The sequence below is a fragment of the Cnephaeus nilssonii genome (genome assembly GCF_951640355.1).
Source record: "Cnephaeus nilssonii genome assembly, chromosome: 16".
Classification (NCBI taxonomy): Eukaryota; Metazoa; Chordata; class Mammalia; order Chiroptera; family Vespertilionidae; genus Cnephaeus; species Cnephaeus nilssonii.
In genome coordinates, this window is record NC_137087.1 from 61,028,537 (window position 1) to 61,045,797 (window position 17,261).

General features: G+C 51.5%; 1 protein-coding gene across 4 annotated transcripts in view; it reads right to left on the minus strand.

The window, feature by feature from the left end:
• Positions 1–2,516: 2,516 nt before the first annotated feature.
• Positions 2,517–17,261, minus strand: part of ZRANB1 (zinc finger RANBP2-type containing 1) — a 47,498-nt gene continuing 32,753 nt past the window's right edge. For 3 of the 4 annotated variants that reach the window (XM_079793204.1, XM_079793206.1, XM_079793205.1), the window contains 8 exons: positions 15,664–15,851; positions 13,397–13,550; positions 12,013–12,084; positions 11,291–11,489; positions 6,502–6,622; positions 5,237–5,366; positions 4,915–5,144; positions 2,517–4,062 (listed from right to left, as the gene is read on the minus strand). In XM_079793204.1, coding sequence (XP_079649330.1) covers positions 3,844–4,062; positions 4,915–5,144; positions 5,237–5,366; positions 6,502–6,622; positions 11,291–11,489; positions 12,013–12,084; positions 13,397–13,550; positions 15,664–15,851 — 1,313 coding nt within the window. In that variant the 3' untranslated portion in view covers positions 2,517–3,843. The remainder of the gene's footprint in view (positions 4,063–4,914; positions 5,145–5,236; positions 5,367–6,501; positions 6,623–11,290; positions 11,490–12,012; positions 12,085–13,396; positions 13,551–15,663; positions 15,852–17,261) is intronic. The other variant, XM_079793203.1, reaches the window with a different exon arrangement.

Consider the following 17,261-nt stretch of genomic DNA (forward strand, 5'->3'; position numbering starts at 1 on the left):
CTCAAATATATTTTCTCAGTTCAGATCCTCAGCTATTTTATTGAGTGGAAAGTCTTGAGCTGAAAGGTTCAAGGAGAATAATGTTGCATTTCCTTATGTCTCAGGAAACACTTTTTATGGTAACTTGTCAGATTGTCTATGAACAAACCCACTTTTTTAGACATTGATAAAACCTTCTTTTCTTCACGTGATATTTTATACAAGAACACTTCAGGTGTGTTATTAGATGTGACTGATTTTAACAAATCCTATTAGATTTGTATCAACTAGTTACATGTTATATTCATAGTCTTTTGTGAATCATTGCCTTTTTTGTTTAAAAGATGGCCTATTTTGAGCCTTTGTATAGGTACATTCCTGTTTTTGTGACAAAAACCTTTAAAACTGTCCCAAACAGAAAAATAATGGCTATCAGAAATGTTTTGTTTTAGTGTGAGTTACGTTACTGTATTGTTTCTTGTAAAGGTGGACATTTAGCGTTCGGTGCAGTTTTCAATAAAAAGTGATAAAATTCTGTTCTGAAATTCACGGGCATCGCACCACGGCACACCTCTGCTTGAGATGTTCCAGGGCCTTCGACCTGCCTCCTGCACCACCAGACTCCAGAGGGCTGGCAGCAACCGCGTGTGAGCGCGTGTGAGCGCAAAGCACAGCCCCACAGAAGCCCCTCGGTGTCAGTCACTCCATTCTTAAGATGAAACAGTGGGTTAGAACTACGTCAATTCAAGAAACAAAATTGGTCAAGTTTGAGAGTTTTGATTTTAATTTTCCCAAAAGCAAAATCACCTGGCTCAAGCATTGACGCAGGAAGGAAGGAGAATCTCAAAGTTCTGGTCTTACGGTATTTACAAAGAAACGGTGCAAAACAGTTAACACCAGCCATTCCTTATTTAAGGACGTAACCACTACCCGCCTTGTGCTGGTGGCATCTGCAGGCACCCACACTTCCAGGCCCCACTCCTGCAGCCCCTTCCTCACCCTCCTGGCTGGGTTTCAGGTGCAGCCCCAGCGCCGCCCTCCATGGTCAGTCACATGGAAACCACCTCACAAGGCGGAGGTCCAGGACCCCCGGCAGAGGCAGGCGATGGGAGGACAGGGCAGAGCCGGCCCGGCCGCCGGGACTGGGGCCGACAGAACTCCTGCACAGAGCGGGCCTGGGCACAAGGAGCCCAAGTCAGGCAGAAAGGCAGGTCCGTTCCCCATGCGCCTGTTTTCATTTGAGCGAAACCACTCCCCGTGTCCTCCCGGGAAAGGGCCACAGTCAACCAACAGACACGCACGCACAGCAGTCCCGGCCACACACGCTTCGGGGAAGGACGACATACTCTCTTGGGAAAACAAATATGGCTGCTGAGTATTTCAAGAGCTTAACATGGCATTGACGCCCCCAAATGCTGGCCTTTCCAGCCAACCTGCTGGGAGGCCACTGGAGCCCAGGGCCTGGGGCCTGCAGTCCGTCCCCACAGACGGGGGCGCTGTGCTGATCGCAGAGGTGGACAGACACCTCGGGAAGCGGCACCCGCTGACCCCGACACGCTGCTGCTCCCAGGGGATCCTGTGGGCAGCGCGGCTGCGGGGTCAACCGTGATGACCAGATGCTTTCACCCTGGCATCGCTTTGCTCCTTCGATTAGGAAGGCAGTTTGCGTACAGCGACCGCACCAGGGTCTCTGCCCACTGAAGCCTTGCTCATATGGGGGGAGTTTAGAGAGATGCTAGTGCTAAGCAGTCAGAGTGTTGGCTGCTAAAAAACTTATTACTGACCAAAATGAAAACAAACCACAAAAAGTCAGTTTGTGAAAAAGGTTGACCACTTGGAACAGTACATTCACCTTTATTGTAACACTAGAGGCCCGGTGCATGAAAATTCGTGCATGGGGGTGAGGGGTGTCCCTCAGCTCAGCCTGCACTCTCTCTAATCTGAGACCCCTCTCACAATCCAGGACTGGGGCTCCCAACCACTTGTCTGCCTGCCTGATTGCCCCTAACCACTTCTGCCTGCCAACCTGATCACCCCCTAACCACTCCCCTGCCAGCCTGATCAATGCCTAACTGCTCCCCTGCCAGCTGGCCCGATCGCCCCCAACTGCCCTCCTCTGCAGGCCTGGTCCCTCCCAACTGCCCTCCCATGCCGGCCATCTTGTGTCCACATGGGGGCGGCCATCTTGTGTTGGAGTCATGGTCAATTAGCATATTACCTCTTTCTGTGAAGTCCCATTGCATGCAGCAAGGGGTCCTTTTGTCCTGGGCACAGAGGGGGAAAGAGCTGAAGCACCAATCATGCCAGCCCCAGACATGCTCCTGGCTTTAGAGTTCGAGCTCGCGCACATCCTGATACCGTCGTAACCAGGACTTGGAAACAAGCAAATATTCCGAGGTTTTCACAGCCTTTTCATCAAAAGGAAGGAAAACTCTGTGTGTGTGGGGGGGGGGGGGGGGGGAGGGCTGCTTTCTGAATTCTCTGCCACATCAACCATCTACTGGTCAGGACATGTCTGTGCCTGAGATGGTCTGAGATCCTGACCCATCTGAATGGATGGGGTACCTGACGCAGTCAAATACTCCTGATAGGAAGTCTTTCTCACTGAAGGTTATAGTTTTAACTTTTTTTTAAATATATTTTATTGATTTTTTACAGAGAGGAAGGGAGAGGGACAGAGAGCTAGAAACATCGATGAGAGAGAAACATCCATCAGCTGCCTCCTGCACTCCTCCTACTGGGGATGTGCCCGCAACCAAGGTACATGCCCTTGACCGGAATGGAACCTGGGACCTTTCAGTCCACAGGCCGACACTCTATCCACTGAGCCAAACCGGCCAGGTCGGCGATATAGTTTTAACTTTCAATAAGGATGGCTCTCGGACTGCTCACTGCGAAATTCATTCAGACAATGCACTGACCACCTTACTGCGTTTTAAATCTTTATTCTGTACTGAACTGATATTCCCAAGTAGGCGAGGCAAAGGCATGCCTTCTAACACAATTTGCTTCAAGCAGAGCTGAGGATACAAGACACCAGGACCCGAGCCTCCACGGGGGCTGGAGCACACGCTGTCCAGTGGGCAGGCGCGAGCGCGCCTCTGCTCGCGGGGATGCTGCCCGGCATCCGGCAGAAGCACCTCGTTGAAGGGCGCTCTTCCAAACAAACAAACACCAAATACTGGACGGGGCAGGTCGGCAACAACAGGAACAAGACGAACAGCACACGAAACGAGAGGAACCCAAACAAGGGAGCAGCGTCCACATGGAGTTCATTCAATAAAAATTCTTACTTTCCTTGTAGTTTGTTCCTTAAAGATCGGGTTTTATTGGGCACAACAGGAACTAAATTATTAATAAAATAAGTGTTTTATTTTAATGTTTTGCTGTGGACAATTTGTACAAAAAGTTTGCAATCTCGAAGGAGCTCGAGTGAGGCTCGATGTAATAGATCTTTTAAGATGGAAAGAGGATGCCAGGTTCTACTTAACAAACATCTCAAAGGAACAAAGTCATGTGCCTGTGCTTCTGGAGGGGCCCATGCTGAAACTCCTCGGGGACATGGAGGTGCTGGTACGACTGTTCCTATCACACAAGTTCTTACACAACCACATGCGCTACATTTATAGACAGGGTTACGACTGGGAAGGCAGAGTTCTGTCTGAATGGAATTGGTTTTTACAGGCTGTCGTCCAAGCGAAGTGCTGTCCTCGCTCGGCAGACGCGCCACCTCCACTGGGTGTGGGTCAGAGCCCTCCAGGCAGGTCCTGCGGCCGCTCGGTCCCACGCCGGGCCTCTGCCTGGAGCAGCAAGCTCGCTGGGGGTCACCGCAGAGCCGATACCTCGGTCTCCTGCTCCCGGTGCTCATTCGTCTTCGTCGTCTTCGTCTTCCTCTCCATCAGACAGGGACGTGCAAGGCCGGATCTGCCGGTAGCGGTCGAGCCACTTCTCGACCATGTGCGTGACCAGGGGGTGGCTGCGCCGCCGAGAGCTTTTCTGCATGGCGACCAGCACGCCGCCCTCGGTCACACAGCAGTCCAGCCACTCGCGGAGCAGTCTCTCCTGCTGCTCCTCGTTGCCCAGCTTCCGAGCGAAGGGAAGAAAGGAGACAATGCAGCGGTCAGACTGGCGCCGGTTCCCAACCGAAAGGCCAAAGCAGCTCCCTGTGCTCACGTGGCTTCACCTCTCCTCCGTTTCTAATTAAAACCCAGCGTCCCGTGGCCACCAGGAGAGACAGCAGGGACTGGCAGACACCGCGAGGGAAAACGCCCCGTGACTGACAGACAGCCCCCGCCGTTGACAGGGCCGTGGCCACCGGCACAGGCGCAGGCGCAGGCACGGCCCTCTGCGCGGCGCCCGGGCTGACGCCGCAAACGGTGCTCCGAGTGCTCCCTCAGGTCGCCATAAGCCTCACCCGTCAGCACATGCAGTAAAAGCAACACTTCACACGCGGGCGGTTTCCCCGTGGGCTTCACTTAGCACGTTCTCCCTTCTCGGCCTGGTCTCCACCTTCCTGGACCGGCCAGGTCCTGGGTCCTGCCCACGCCTCTCCCTGCGGTCTCGTGTCCACTGAGCAGCCTCCTCAAGGCAGACTGGCCACGGGCGTCCCCGCTTCCCGAGTCAAGGCCACAGCTTCCCGCCACGCTGAGCCGCCCTCCTCCTGCCCAGCTCCCCCGCTCCCGACTCGGGTGTCACTTCCTCACGACGCCTTCCCTCACCACCTTCTCAAATCGGAAACCCCGTGTCCGCCTGCACCGCCTGGTCCCCTCACCCTGCGCGAGGGAGGGCAGGGACTCCCGTCCTCGCTCCACGCTGCCCCACACAGCACCCCCTGCGGGGCAGCTCTGACCAGCACAGTCCCACGGTACCGGCGCCCCTCGCTGCGTGGGGGCACGGCGTCCCCACGTTCAGGGGCCGGAAGGCGGGGCTGCTTACCTCCTGCGCGGAGAGGAAGTGCACGTGGAGTAACTTCCTCTCGCTGTCCACCAGAGGCAGGAAGGTGATGGTGACGTCATCGTCGGTGTTCAGGTTAGCACCAGCGCCGCGGGTACCGTAGCCATCGTTTTCCATGGCAACCAGAGCAGAGAAGTGGCCCCTCGTATAGCCCAGAGCAATCGGACTTTTCCAGCAAAAACTCTGTTCCCACAACAAAGGCAAATACACACCTGGGGGAGGAGAGAGGCACACGATTGCGGGATGTGGTGCGACGGCGCTGAGCTCACCCGGTGAACAGGCCCCTCCCGCTGGCCAGGCTCACCTTGAAACCGAGTGTATCCCAGCGTCTCTCCCCGGAAGCTCTTATAGTACTTCACGCCATACACTATGATTGGGCGCCTGAGGATGTGCGCGAGCACAAAGATGTGTGTCTGCTCCAGGCTTGCTCCAGGCTGCGCAGGACAAAACGAGAGTCATTTCTCTTCAAATCACTGACCACCACACCCTGGGCACCGGCCGTAAACACAACGCGACCCGCCTCCGACTCTCTCGATGCAAACGCGTTTCTTCAAAAACCTCTCTGTCAGCTGAAGCAGCACTGGGTTCCTCCACCGCCGTCTGCGCAGGCGTCCCTGACTCCCACCCGGGTCCCCCAGGAGCGGCATCCCACCGCCGGGCCTGCTGCCACCTGCCTTCGGTCAGCCCCACAGAAGAGCGGCCACAGGGCCTCGGGGAAGACGGGCTGCCCGTCCTACACACTGACCGGCAGCGTCGCTCCCTGAAAACACTCCGGGCCACCCTCCGACGACTCTGACCACACGTCCTCAGGAGGCCCCGGCGCAGACGCACAACAGCCGCTCGGGAATGACTCTTGTCTGGGCACCTTCTCTGGGGCCCAAGTCACAGGAAGAGCCTCCCTGGGAGCAGCCAGGTCTCCGCTTGACCCCCAGGGCCAGAGCGCGCAGCCCAGCGCGCCCACTGCCAGCCCAGGGCCCGGCACCGGATGGGAGCTCACCAGCAGGAGGGGAAGACGGGCACACAGCCGCCTTCCCGAGAGGAAACACGAGAAAAGCAATCTGAACACACGCAGTGCTTACACACGCACACGCACACGCAGTGCTTACACACGCACACACACACGCACACGCAGTGCTTACACACGCACACACACGCACACGCAGTGCTTACACACGCACACACACGCGCACACGCAGTGCTTACACACGCACACGCAGTGCTTACACACACGCACACACGTGCGCACACACGCACTGCTTACACACGCACATGCACACGCAGTGCTCACACACGCACACGCAGTGCTTACACACGCACACGCACACGCAGTGCTTGCACACGCACATGCACACGCAGTGCTTACACACGCACAAGCAGTGCTTACACACGCAGTGCTTAGTCATCCCAGTCCGTCACCGGACAGACTGCGCCCCTCAGTGAGGAAGCGGCCACTGCCCCGCGGGCGCCCTGTGGCCAGAGTCTGAGCAGCGGTGGCTCGCGCCTGAGCACCCAGGTCCAGGCGGCTCGCCCACGCCGTGCTCACGGGCAGCGTGCGCCGCAGCTTCTCACCTGGCTGGCGAGCGAGAGGATGAAGGCCCAGTCTTCCTGCCACTGCTCTTCCCGCAGGGAGAAATGCAGGCCGAAGCTCTGCGAGTACCACGACTCCCAGTCCTTCCAACGTGTGTAAAACCTACAGCAAGACAGTGCAAAGCAAGCCTCTGTGAACAGGACGTGTAACGTCCAGTCATTCAATGTCATTTTTAAGCATCTCGAGTGAAGATTACCCCTTTTGTTCCTTTTACCTGGCTTGCAATATGTTTTTCAAATTAAAAATGCGTCCACTCTGCTAGCAGCCATCTTTTAAGACCTCCTCAGACATAACGTGGCTCACTACCCTCCAATCTTCACCAAGACTTCCAACGTTAGTGAGAGAACAGTTCATTTCAATTGTCTACTATTGGTCTACAAATTAAAAAACAAAAACAAACCGAAAACACTCAAAATCATCCGAGAAGCTGAATCCAATCAAACATGCCTCTCTCCGTGAGCGCACGGTGTTCATGCCTGGTCACTAACAACAGCTGGAAACAGCCTCGTGTTCCTGAGAACATCAAAGCCACTTCTTTGAGATTTCTTGCACTAAATAGAATTATTTCTCTATGATTATCTACAGAAACAATTCCTTCTTTATATTTAATGCCCCCCTAAATACTTCAGCCTAATTAAGAAGATTGAAAATCAAACTGGGTCATTGGTAGACTGAATTACTAAAAACAAAATCTATTGTTCTTTACATCAAGTATAAAATTAAGCAAAACAAGATATAATTATGCTCAAAATTGTGATTCACTGTCTTACAAAACGAGCCAGCCAAGACCTCTGCAGTAAAGACAGACATTTAACCTGTCCCATCACCTTTCTCTCTCATCCTATATAATAAAAGCCTAATATGCTAAGTGTCTGGTCGTCCAGTTGTCCGTTCAACCAATCAAAGAATGATCTAAGGCCACGCAACTGCTCACTATGACGTGCACTGACCACCAGGTGGTAGACGCTCCAACTGGTAGGTTAGCTTGCTGCTGGGGTCCGGCCAATCAGGACTGAGAGAGATGGGCTGGACACGCCCTGGAGCCCTCCCATGATCCCTCTCCGGCTGGCCAACCTCCCACAACCCTCCCTGGCCCCAATCATGCACTGGTGGGGTCCCTCGCCCTGGCCTGCGCCCTCTCACAATCCGGGGATGTCAGAGAGCCCGTTTCGGCCCGATCCTGCAGGCCAGGCCCAGGGACACCACTGGTGCACGCATTCGTGCACCGGGCCACTAGTAAAGAGCTAAAAACCAGGTCCGTTCTTGTATGTGTGTGAATTCCATCAGTACACACACACAAAGCAGGTCAGGGCGGCTGGGTCACCGTGTCTCCACGGGCGCTGCCTGGGGACTCGGGACAGGAAGTGCCTGTAGCTTACGTTTTCTAAAACACCCGGAACAGATGGGACAGGGTCTAACTCTTGGTTGGTTAGAAAGAATTCTCGTGTGGGATGGGGATGAGGGGATGAGGACAAATATGTGATACCTTAATCAATAAAGAAATTAAAAAAAAAAAGAAAGAAAGAATTCTCTACTCCACGTAATCAAGGTGGGTTTTTACCAGGAGTGTAAGTTTAAATGTCAAGTGTCTTAAAAATAAAATATGGATATCCCTCTTTTAAAATACCTAAAAAATGCAAAAGTAGGTTTGAGTGCACCAATAACAAATGCACTGCTTTGAAAAGTTCACGGAGAAATACCAAAAACCTAGGAAGTTGCTACAAACCAAAAGATGAGCACAGCTGGAAATGAACTGGTTAGGTCCTAGAATCCTACATAATAAAAAGGCAATATGCAAATTGCATCACTCCGCTACGCCCACGATTGGGCCGGCTGGAGGCGCGGGGGGGCGGGACTCAGGGTGGCCGATTGGCTGGCAGTAGGAGCGGGGGGCGGGGACTCGCGAGTCCCCGACTCCCGCTCCTCCCACCGGCCGTTAGGCCAACGCTGCGGAAGGACCCATGGGGCCTGCGGAAGACGCTGGTGGTGGCCGATTGCGTGGCTGCTGGCAGCAGTTTTCCGCCAGCACCAGTTTTCCTCTGGCCACCCGCCGATCGGAGCGCCTCCCGATCGGAGTTCCTCTCGGGTTGGCCGATCGCGCTGGCGGGAGGCGCTCTGATCAGCGGGTGGCCAGAGGAAAACTGGTGCTGGCGGAAAACTGCTGCCGGCAGCCAGGTGAAAGTCTATTGCACGAAACTTCGTGCAACGGGTTTCTAGTCATTTTATAAATGAGATTGCTAAATCTGCATGAAATTAATGATGATGGGGTATTCAGAACTCCTCAAAGAAGACTGTAGGACAAGAAAATTCAAAAAATACGTCCTTTAAAAAATAAGCTAGTCAAATAATCATGCCCACAACACAAAGACATAAACTCTGAAATACCAGCTCGTTAAGAACAGACAACCAAACTAAATCCAGGGACAGCAACGCGAGTTTGGCTTCACGTTCAGAAATCCACTCCACGTCCATGGACCCAATACCGTCAACCTGATGGTGCTCTGCAACTCCACCCACAGGGTCAGGCGATCCCGATCCAAGTCCCAGAGGAGGATTTTGCAGAAATTGATAATATGGATCCAAACTTTAGATGGAAATCCAAAGGATTCAGAGCAGCAAAAAGAAGACAGTACCAACAGCACAAGAACACAGGGGAAACAGGACACCCTGAAACTTGCCACAAGCTCTCCTCCCCAGACAGGCCCCCAGGGGGAAAACAGAGTTCAGAGACAACCTGGACCTTGTGGTCAGATCATGGTCAACAAAAGTCCAGGGCAATTAAATGGGAAAACAAGACTCTCTTCCCTCAATGACCCTGGCACAATCAGACATCCACATGCAAAGCTCGTGGTTTTAAACCTCACACCTCTCATAAGAATTAGCTCAAATCAGACCAGAAACACTAAATGTGAAAGCTAGACCTGTAAAGTTCTTAGACAAAACATAGGAATGATGCTTTCAAATGTTACTTTTAAAATTTAAAACCACCATGATTCATATGCGAAGGGCTGTAATGGATACCAGGACAGCATGCAGGAACAGATGGCACTGTAAACAGAGATGGAAATGCTCGAGATGAGAAACCCCAGACAGAAATGAAGAATGCCTCTGAGGGGCCTGTTGGTGGATCGCCCAGCTGAGCAGAGACACCCTCAGCTAGAGGGCATGACAACAGAAACTTCCAGAACGGGAAAGAGAGAGAACGCAAATGGAGAGAAGAAAAAGAGAATTCCAAACAACTGAGGGCTACAGACAGTGTGATCTGCAGCCTCGTGGAAATAATGGGGAGGTGGGGGACAGAGAAATATTTGAGACACTAATGACTGAGAACTTCCCAAACTAATGTCAGACCACACCACAGATCCACGAGGCTGAGAAACACCAGGAGGAAAAACGCCAGAGAAGTTAGGAGGAGGCCTATCGCATTCCAACCACAGGAAGTTAAAGAAGAGTCCTTGGGCGAATCCTCCAAGGCAGACCTGTAAGTACAGGGCCCAGACACCACCAGCCAAGAACAAAGAAGTCATTACTTCCAATCCACCCTCAGAACCCGGGCAAACAAGAAGAAAATGGAGTGAAATGTTTTTAAAGTTTGGAGAGAAAAACACCACCCAGAATTCATCCCGTGAAATTATCCTTCAAAAGAGAAGAGCTAAAGACTTTCTCAGTCAAAAGCTGAAAGAATTTGCTGCCACACTCCTGCCTCACAAGAAATGTCGAAAATTCTTCAGAGGAAATCTATATATAAATCCGAAGCTCTGAGCTACATGAAGAGCATCAAACAGCAAAGCCGTAAGTGAAGGTAAAGTGAGCCCCCTTCTCTGAAGGTCACGCCCCTCGGGTGACACGGGCTGCTTCCGTGCCGGCGGATGGGGACTGCGCCGCGTCGTGCCTGCAGCTGTGGCCCAGCTGCTCCCGGACTCTCACTCGAGAGAGGCGTTCCCTCAGCGAGTGCTCAGCGCACGATCTCTGCCTGTCAGGCTACTGCCGGCACCGCAACTCCCGCAATGAAGACACCACCTCTCGTGGCGGTCACAGTCTAACGGACTCCATGTCACCTACACACCGGCAGGAAGACTCACGCTGGGCAGTGCGTGCTCGGGAAGTACACCAAGATCGAAGGCAATGACGGTGTGTGGAGGAGCCACTATCACTGGGTGTCAGCATTCAATGAGGTGTATGAGAAGAAAGGCCCATTTTGATACTGAGGTAGGGAAAACAGGACACGTTTTTAAATGACCCCTGCTACTTACTACCGTCGACAATGTAAGTTTAATTTCGCCTCTTTCCGCCTCCCTTTTCTCATTTGTAACTGACTGACACCGTAAGTGCAAAACCAAGGGAAGAGCCTGAGGCAAACCAATGTCAAGAGCAAACTGCTGCTGCAGAAACAGGATCGTGTCCAGTGCCTGCCCGCTCCGTGGGTGACCTCCGGGCCAAGCTTAGTCCTGTATTTTGTCAGACGCTGCCCTGCACCATAAAGACCTGGTCTCCAAACCACCTGCGCCTCAGAAGAAAAAGAACTCACAGTACAATGTCTACTACCTTTTAACGGGAATGAAATCCTAACCGCCTACAAACAGGAGCAGAGACCGTACTAGTGTATAAGGCTCCTCCTTCAACTTCAGGTATTTCTACTTTAAAGCTCAGCAAAAAGGCATAAAATCCACTGAGATGTTCAGTGTCTCCCTGAGCGTCCACAGAACCCGGAGCAGCCGGGCAGCGCCCGCCCCCGGCGGACTCGGCAGTGGGAGTGAGCGGGCGGCTCACCAGTGGGAGCAGTCGTGCAGGCTGTCGTGCAGGGCCTTCCGCAGCACCGAGTCCTTGTCGTAGATGCCCCAGGTCGCTTGCAGCACCGAGTCCAGCAGGCAGTCTCCCGCCGTCCGGTTCCAAAGGGCGTACAGCCGACTGTCCAGGCGCGTGGCCAGCTCCAGGGACCAGTTGATGATTGGAGACTCCTCCTCGAGCTCTAATGAGGGAGGGAGACAGCACGTTCATTCCTCACCCACAGGGGTCAGAGCCGTCGATGGAGGAAGGGGCTGCTTCTCCAGGTGCTAGTGGTGTGTGTGTCATCTACGAATAAGCACCTAAACCAATTTGTCAGGTGAAATATTTACCCTCTGAAGAGCCCAAACCGCTTGTGGCTCGAGATTAAGTAATTTGTTGATTGCTTAAGTTCTTTACAGCTTATTTTCTAAGGTCGGTGTGGAATAAGAAGCAAGCCAGTCCAGCACCCTTCATACCGCGACTTGGTCACGATCACAGCGAAGAGCGTGAGTGCGCACTTCCCCGGAAGCACAACCACCAGAACGAGCGTTTCCACAGCGCCCACGGCATTCTCCTAAGGGTCCTACGCTTTTAATTTAAGTTGAAAATAAAACAAGTTGGCACACACTGACCTACTGAAACCAGGCCACTAGCAAAGCACAAAACTAAGGACCAAGTTTCCGGAAACCGAGGCCAGGTAACAGCCCCCGCGGCGCCACGCCCACCTTTCTGCACATCTCGGTCCAGCACCTCGTCAAACACCTTTTCCTGGACTGTCGGGGGCAAGTCTTCGATATCTGCAAAGAGAAGGCGTCTGAGGAAGTCTGCACAGGGCTCACCTCCAAGCTGCCACTTTAAATACCTGTTCCTTTCATGTCAATCATAGCTCAATAAAGATGAAAGAAAAGGACAAAAAATAATAAGGCTATCTGATATTCAAATAATAATAATTAATGACACAAAGTTTTATCTATTCTCTTCCAACATTCTCAATCTCTGTGTGGCCTGTTAATTTTTCAGACTTTAGAATCCTCTTATAAAAGTTACTACCCCAGCCCTGACAGTGTGGCCCAGTGGTTGAGGGACCCATGAACCAGGAGGTCGTGGTTTGATTCTCAGTCAGGGCGCAGGCCCAGGCTGCAGGCTCAATCCCCAGTAGGGGGCGTGCAGGAGGCAGCCAATCAATGGTTTTCTCTCGTTATTGATGTTTCTATCTCTCTCTCCCTCGCCCTTTCTCTCTCTCTCTAAAAAAAATCAATAAAAACATATTCTTTTTAAAAGGTTTAGTTATTATCTCCTACCATTTGTAAATGCTCCTGTTCACATCTGAATACAAAAGCTGAAAACACTCAGAACCAAGAAGGAAGATACTTGAGAAACTTTTGGTGTTTGGTGCATTTATTCAATGCCAACTAACAAAAAACATCTAAGGCATTTCCCAATTATCACTGAATGAAAAATGAAAAGTTGCTTTAAAGATACAGTAGAAATCAATGCAACGAGTAAAGAAAGTAAATGATCCTTTCAAAAGAATGCCAGTATCTTTGATTCAAACAAGGTGATCTTTTTTTTTTTAATATATTTTTATTGGGTTCAGAGAGGAAGGGAGAGATAGAAACATCAATGATGAGAGAGAATCATTGATTGGCTGCCTCCTGCACGCCCCACATTGGGGATTGATCCAGCAACCCGGGTAGGTGCCCTGGGCCGGAATCAAACCTGGGACCCTTCAGTCCGCAGACTGACACTGTGTCTATCCACTGAGACAAACGGGCTAGGGCAAACAACTTGATTCTTAGTTTCAAAGTATTAGGCAGGCATGAAAAGAAGAAAAACAAAGGAAAATGACAATACTTTAAAATAAAGCCAAAGGGAAAAACAAATGGGCTAGGCAGGTTTTTAAAAATCTGAGGCCCACAAAGCAGCCAGTCACCAGCGGCTGTCCTCCTCCCAGACGCACCGTCAGGTCACTGGTCGCTTCCGTATACACAGGAGAGTCAAGTCCTTTCAGATGCACACAGACCAGCTTCCCAACAGAATCACTTTCTAGGCCTTAAAGGAGCTACTGTAATAACGGAAACGTCTTTTCCCACGGAAATGTGGAGTCACCTGCCGGCAACGTGAACGTGACGAGGTCGGTGAGGAAGTAGCAAGCGAAGTCCCCCTTCCGCTGGTGCAGAGAGGCCGCTATCTCTCGCCGGATCTGCTCCGTCAGCTCGGGACACACCATGGCTGGGATGCACTTGGCTGCTTGCTGGGACACCTTCAACACAAAAGACACGTTCCTCTGCACCCCCGTGCCAGCAGGAGCAGGACACCAGTGTTAACAGGAATTTACCAGCAGGCCCAGGAACTCCAGGGGGTATTTTGTGTGTGTTTTTAACTTTAAACTGCATTGGGTATGGGTATCATTTCCTTACCGTGCAGGGAGGCATCAGTACATCCTTCCAGGAAAACAGCCAGTTAGCCTCTGGCTCAGCAATTTCTAAGAATTTATTCCCAAGGAAATATACAAAGATGCACATATGAAAACGTATGTAAAATGGTGTTGTTCCCAAAGGCTCATCCTAGGGCGGGGGGGAGGGGGGGAGGACAATACACAACCTACATAAGACTAACCATCACGCCCCCAATAAAAACGTTCTTAAAAACGGGGAATTCCAGCTCATGGGGGAAAGCAGCAACATTCCTCTCCCGCTCTGCCAAGAATATTTCAAGTACCCCGACCTGGAAAAATTAAACACGCTATTTCTAAAGGTTAGTTCCTGCTGACTTCAAATCCCTGCCCATTTTTATAATCCTGGATTTTTACCAAAGCATCTGGCTTCCCACGTGTGGACCAGGCAGACGCTGGGAGCCCGGCCCTCAGGAGAACAGGAGCGCTGGCGCAGTGCGCACCCGCAGAGCGGCCGGGAAAGGCTCGCATCTCCTTTTCAATGACCAACAGCAGCCCTGACCGGTGTGGCTCAGTGGACAGAGCGTTGGCCTGCGGACTGAAGGGGCCCAGGTTCGATTCCGATCGAGGGCATGTACCTTGGTTGCGGGCACATCCCCAGTGGGGAGTGTGCAGGAGGCAGCTGATCGATGTTTCTCTCTCATCGATGTTTCTAACTCTCTATCCCTCTCCCTTCTTCTCTGTAAAAAATCAATAAAATATATATTTTTTTTAAAGTGAAAATTCCTTTAAAAAAAAATAATAAATGACCAACAGCAGCAAATGACGGAAGGTCTGATTCCCACTGAGGTTGGGCTCCTTGCATGCAGAGAATGCGGGTCAAGGCTGAGTATGGACAGGAGGAAATGCGTGAGTGCAGGGTGGCCAGACGGCAGCCTCGACCCAGCGGGCTTCCCTAATGGAGGCTCCCAGGCACAAGTGGGGTCTGGAGCCAATCTTCTAACAAGCCGCCCAAAGAGTCAGTTTTACGGGTCATGTCACCTACGTAACATATGCAGAGAACTCAACTGTGATTGCTCCTAAGGGAAGTAAACCGTTTCAATAACCCTGCATCCCCCACCCAGCCACCAGTGTGTCATTCTGAAACTCTCCATGAAAATTCGGTCCCACTCACCTGATGTGATGAAATTCTCACTACATCTTAACTCCAGGAACCCAATCTTTAAGTGACAATGAATTATATAAAACCAAATATTAAACATGTTCAGAATATAATTGCCTGTTTCACACCAGTGTTGAAATGGATCCCAAAAGAAAATTCAAAATTAGCTTATTCCAATCAGCTAACCTTCAGTCCCTTTCCAAAAACCTGGGAAATTTTTCCAAAAAACGACTTGGACTGAAACAGGAATGCTGCAAACAGCAGGAGTGGCTCCAGGCCTCCCCGCCCCCTGGAGCATGAATGTCCCTGAACCCTGCCCCCACCTCTGGCCTCTTCCACCTCAGGACTCACCCATCTCCTTAGGCCAGCAGCCCTTAACTTCAGGCCCGTGAACTTGGCAAGGGCCCATGAACTTGAATAGCAATTTTAATTAAATTTAAATCCTCCATTTTTACTAACCTTGTGCCTAAATTTAAAAGGCATTTTCTTATATATCACAAATTTGATTTAGCATTGTGATAACTATATTTCAATATACGGTTGAACTTTCAACAACACGGGTTTGAACTGCGTGGGTCCACTTACATGTGGATTTTTTCCGTGAGTACTGTAAACATGTACACAGTCATACCCCTTTTTTAGCAGTGCCTGGCACATGGCAGGTGCTCAGTAAGTATTTGTTAGTGGAGTAAGAGATACATCCCAGTTTGTAAGTCACATGTAACTCAGTACTGAACAAAAGCACACACACGAGAGAGAGGAAAACAGAAAACAAGAACACGCTCCCGTCCTGTGAAGAGGGCTGTGCTGCGCACTCACCTCCGTGAGCAGGATGGCGAGCATGTCCTGCCTCTGGAAGCGGATGGCCAGGTGCACCAGCGTGTAGCCAACGTCGAAGGCAGAAGGGCGGTTGAGCAGGCGCACCTCATCCGCAGAGAGCTGCCGGGCGATGTCCCCTCCCGATGACTTGTAGGCTTCGATAGCAGCTAGATCGCCCTCTACCACCCCTGAAACAGGCACCAAGACAGAGAGTTCAGCTCTGGTTTTCTTCAGAAAGCAGGAACCTGCAGCGTTCCCTCTGAACTCTCTCTCTGTGCTCCCTGGGTCCTGGCACAGCCTCAAACGCCCTAAAGAACTCCAGTCAAATCAGTGGGTTCCCTCCCTTCACCTTCTTTCCAGAACGGGACTGCCTGGCCAGGCACCGGCACTTACCTTCCCATCAGCGCGCGCCACGCTCGTGGGGGTCAGAGGCGTGATCAGAATGAGTGAGTGGTCGGGTGGCAGACCGATCACCCAGTGAGGAGGCGCCCTCACGGAGACCTGGCGCTGCCCTGCCCGCCTCTGCGGGAGCCAGAGCCAGGCTGCTTCCTTGGCACTGGGCGCCCGCCCTTTACGCCGCCTTTTCAAAGGTCAATCAAATCAAAGGCTGCGCCTTCCCCACTGCGGCAGCTTTGAGACAATTTAGAGCAATTAAAGCCAGTTTCAATGTTAGGTGCAAGTTAGCAATATTCTGATTTCAGAATCTCTCGGGTCAAGTCTTTCTTACACCCATTAAGAATTATTAAAACTTCAGTAAAACTTGAAGCGGATGATTTTGAACAAAAATGTGCTAAAACAAAACATTAAACAGCAAGTGGAGCCGGTGTGGCCCAATGGATAGAGCGTCAGCCTGCGGACTCAAGGGTCCTAGGTTTGATTCCAGTCAAGGGCATGTACCTTGGTTGCGGGCACATCCCCAGTAGGGGGTGTGCAGGAGGCAGCTGATCGATGTTTCTCTCTCATCGATGTTTCTAGCTCTCTGTCCCTCTCCCTTCCTCTCTGTAAAAAATCAACAAAATATATATTTTTTAAAAAACAGCAAGTGGAGAGATAAAACAAGTAAGTATCACCTTTCCAAATCCATAGAGAACTTTCCATTTCCACGGAAGCACATTATTAATCTCACCACAAATTACCGTGGGTGGAAACAGGAACCCTAGTTGCGAAGCCTGACAGAAATAGAGGTGCTGGGAGCTTCCGGTGCACCACACAGCCGGAGAACAGAGCACAGCGCCTGGACTGCAGGACCGTGCACGTGTGTGTGTGTGGGGGGGGGGGGGATACTAACACTAATTCAAAACGTTCTCAGTACATTTCCACAGTCTTTCGTTGCTCTCCTGAATTAGGAATTAGATAAATAAGAGCTGGTCCTTGGAGTATGACATTGGCACAGTTATTAAAAAGGACTAAGCTTTAAAATGAGAACTCGATTCCCACACCACTCAATGCCTGTGACTCGCAGAGCGCTACGCTGGGCAACGTGAGAAACACCAAGACAGTAACACCTGGTTCCTAAACTCAACACAGTCCTTTTGCACCACATCGGTCAGCCAGAAAAAGCCCGCACTGACGCTTCAACCTCGGGGGCCAAAAACCCT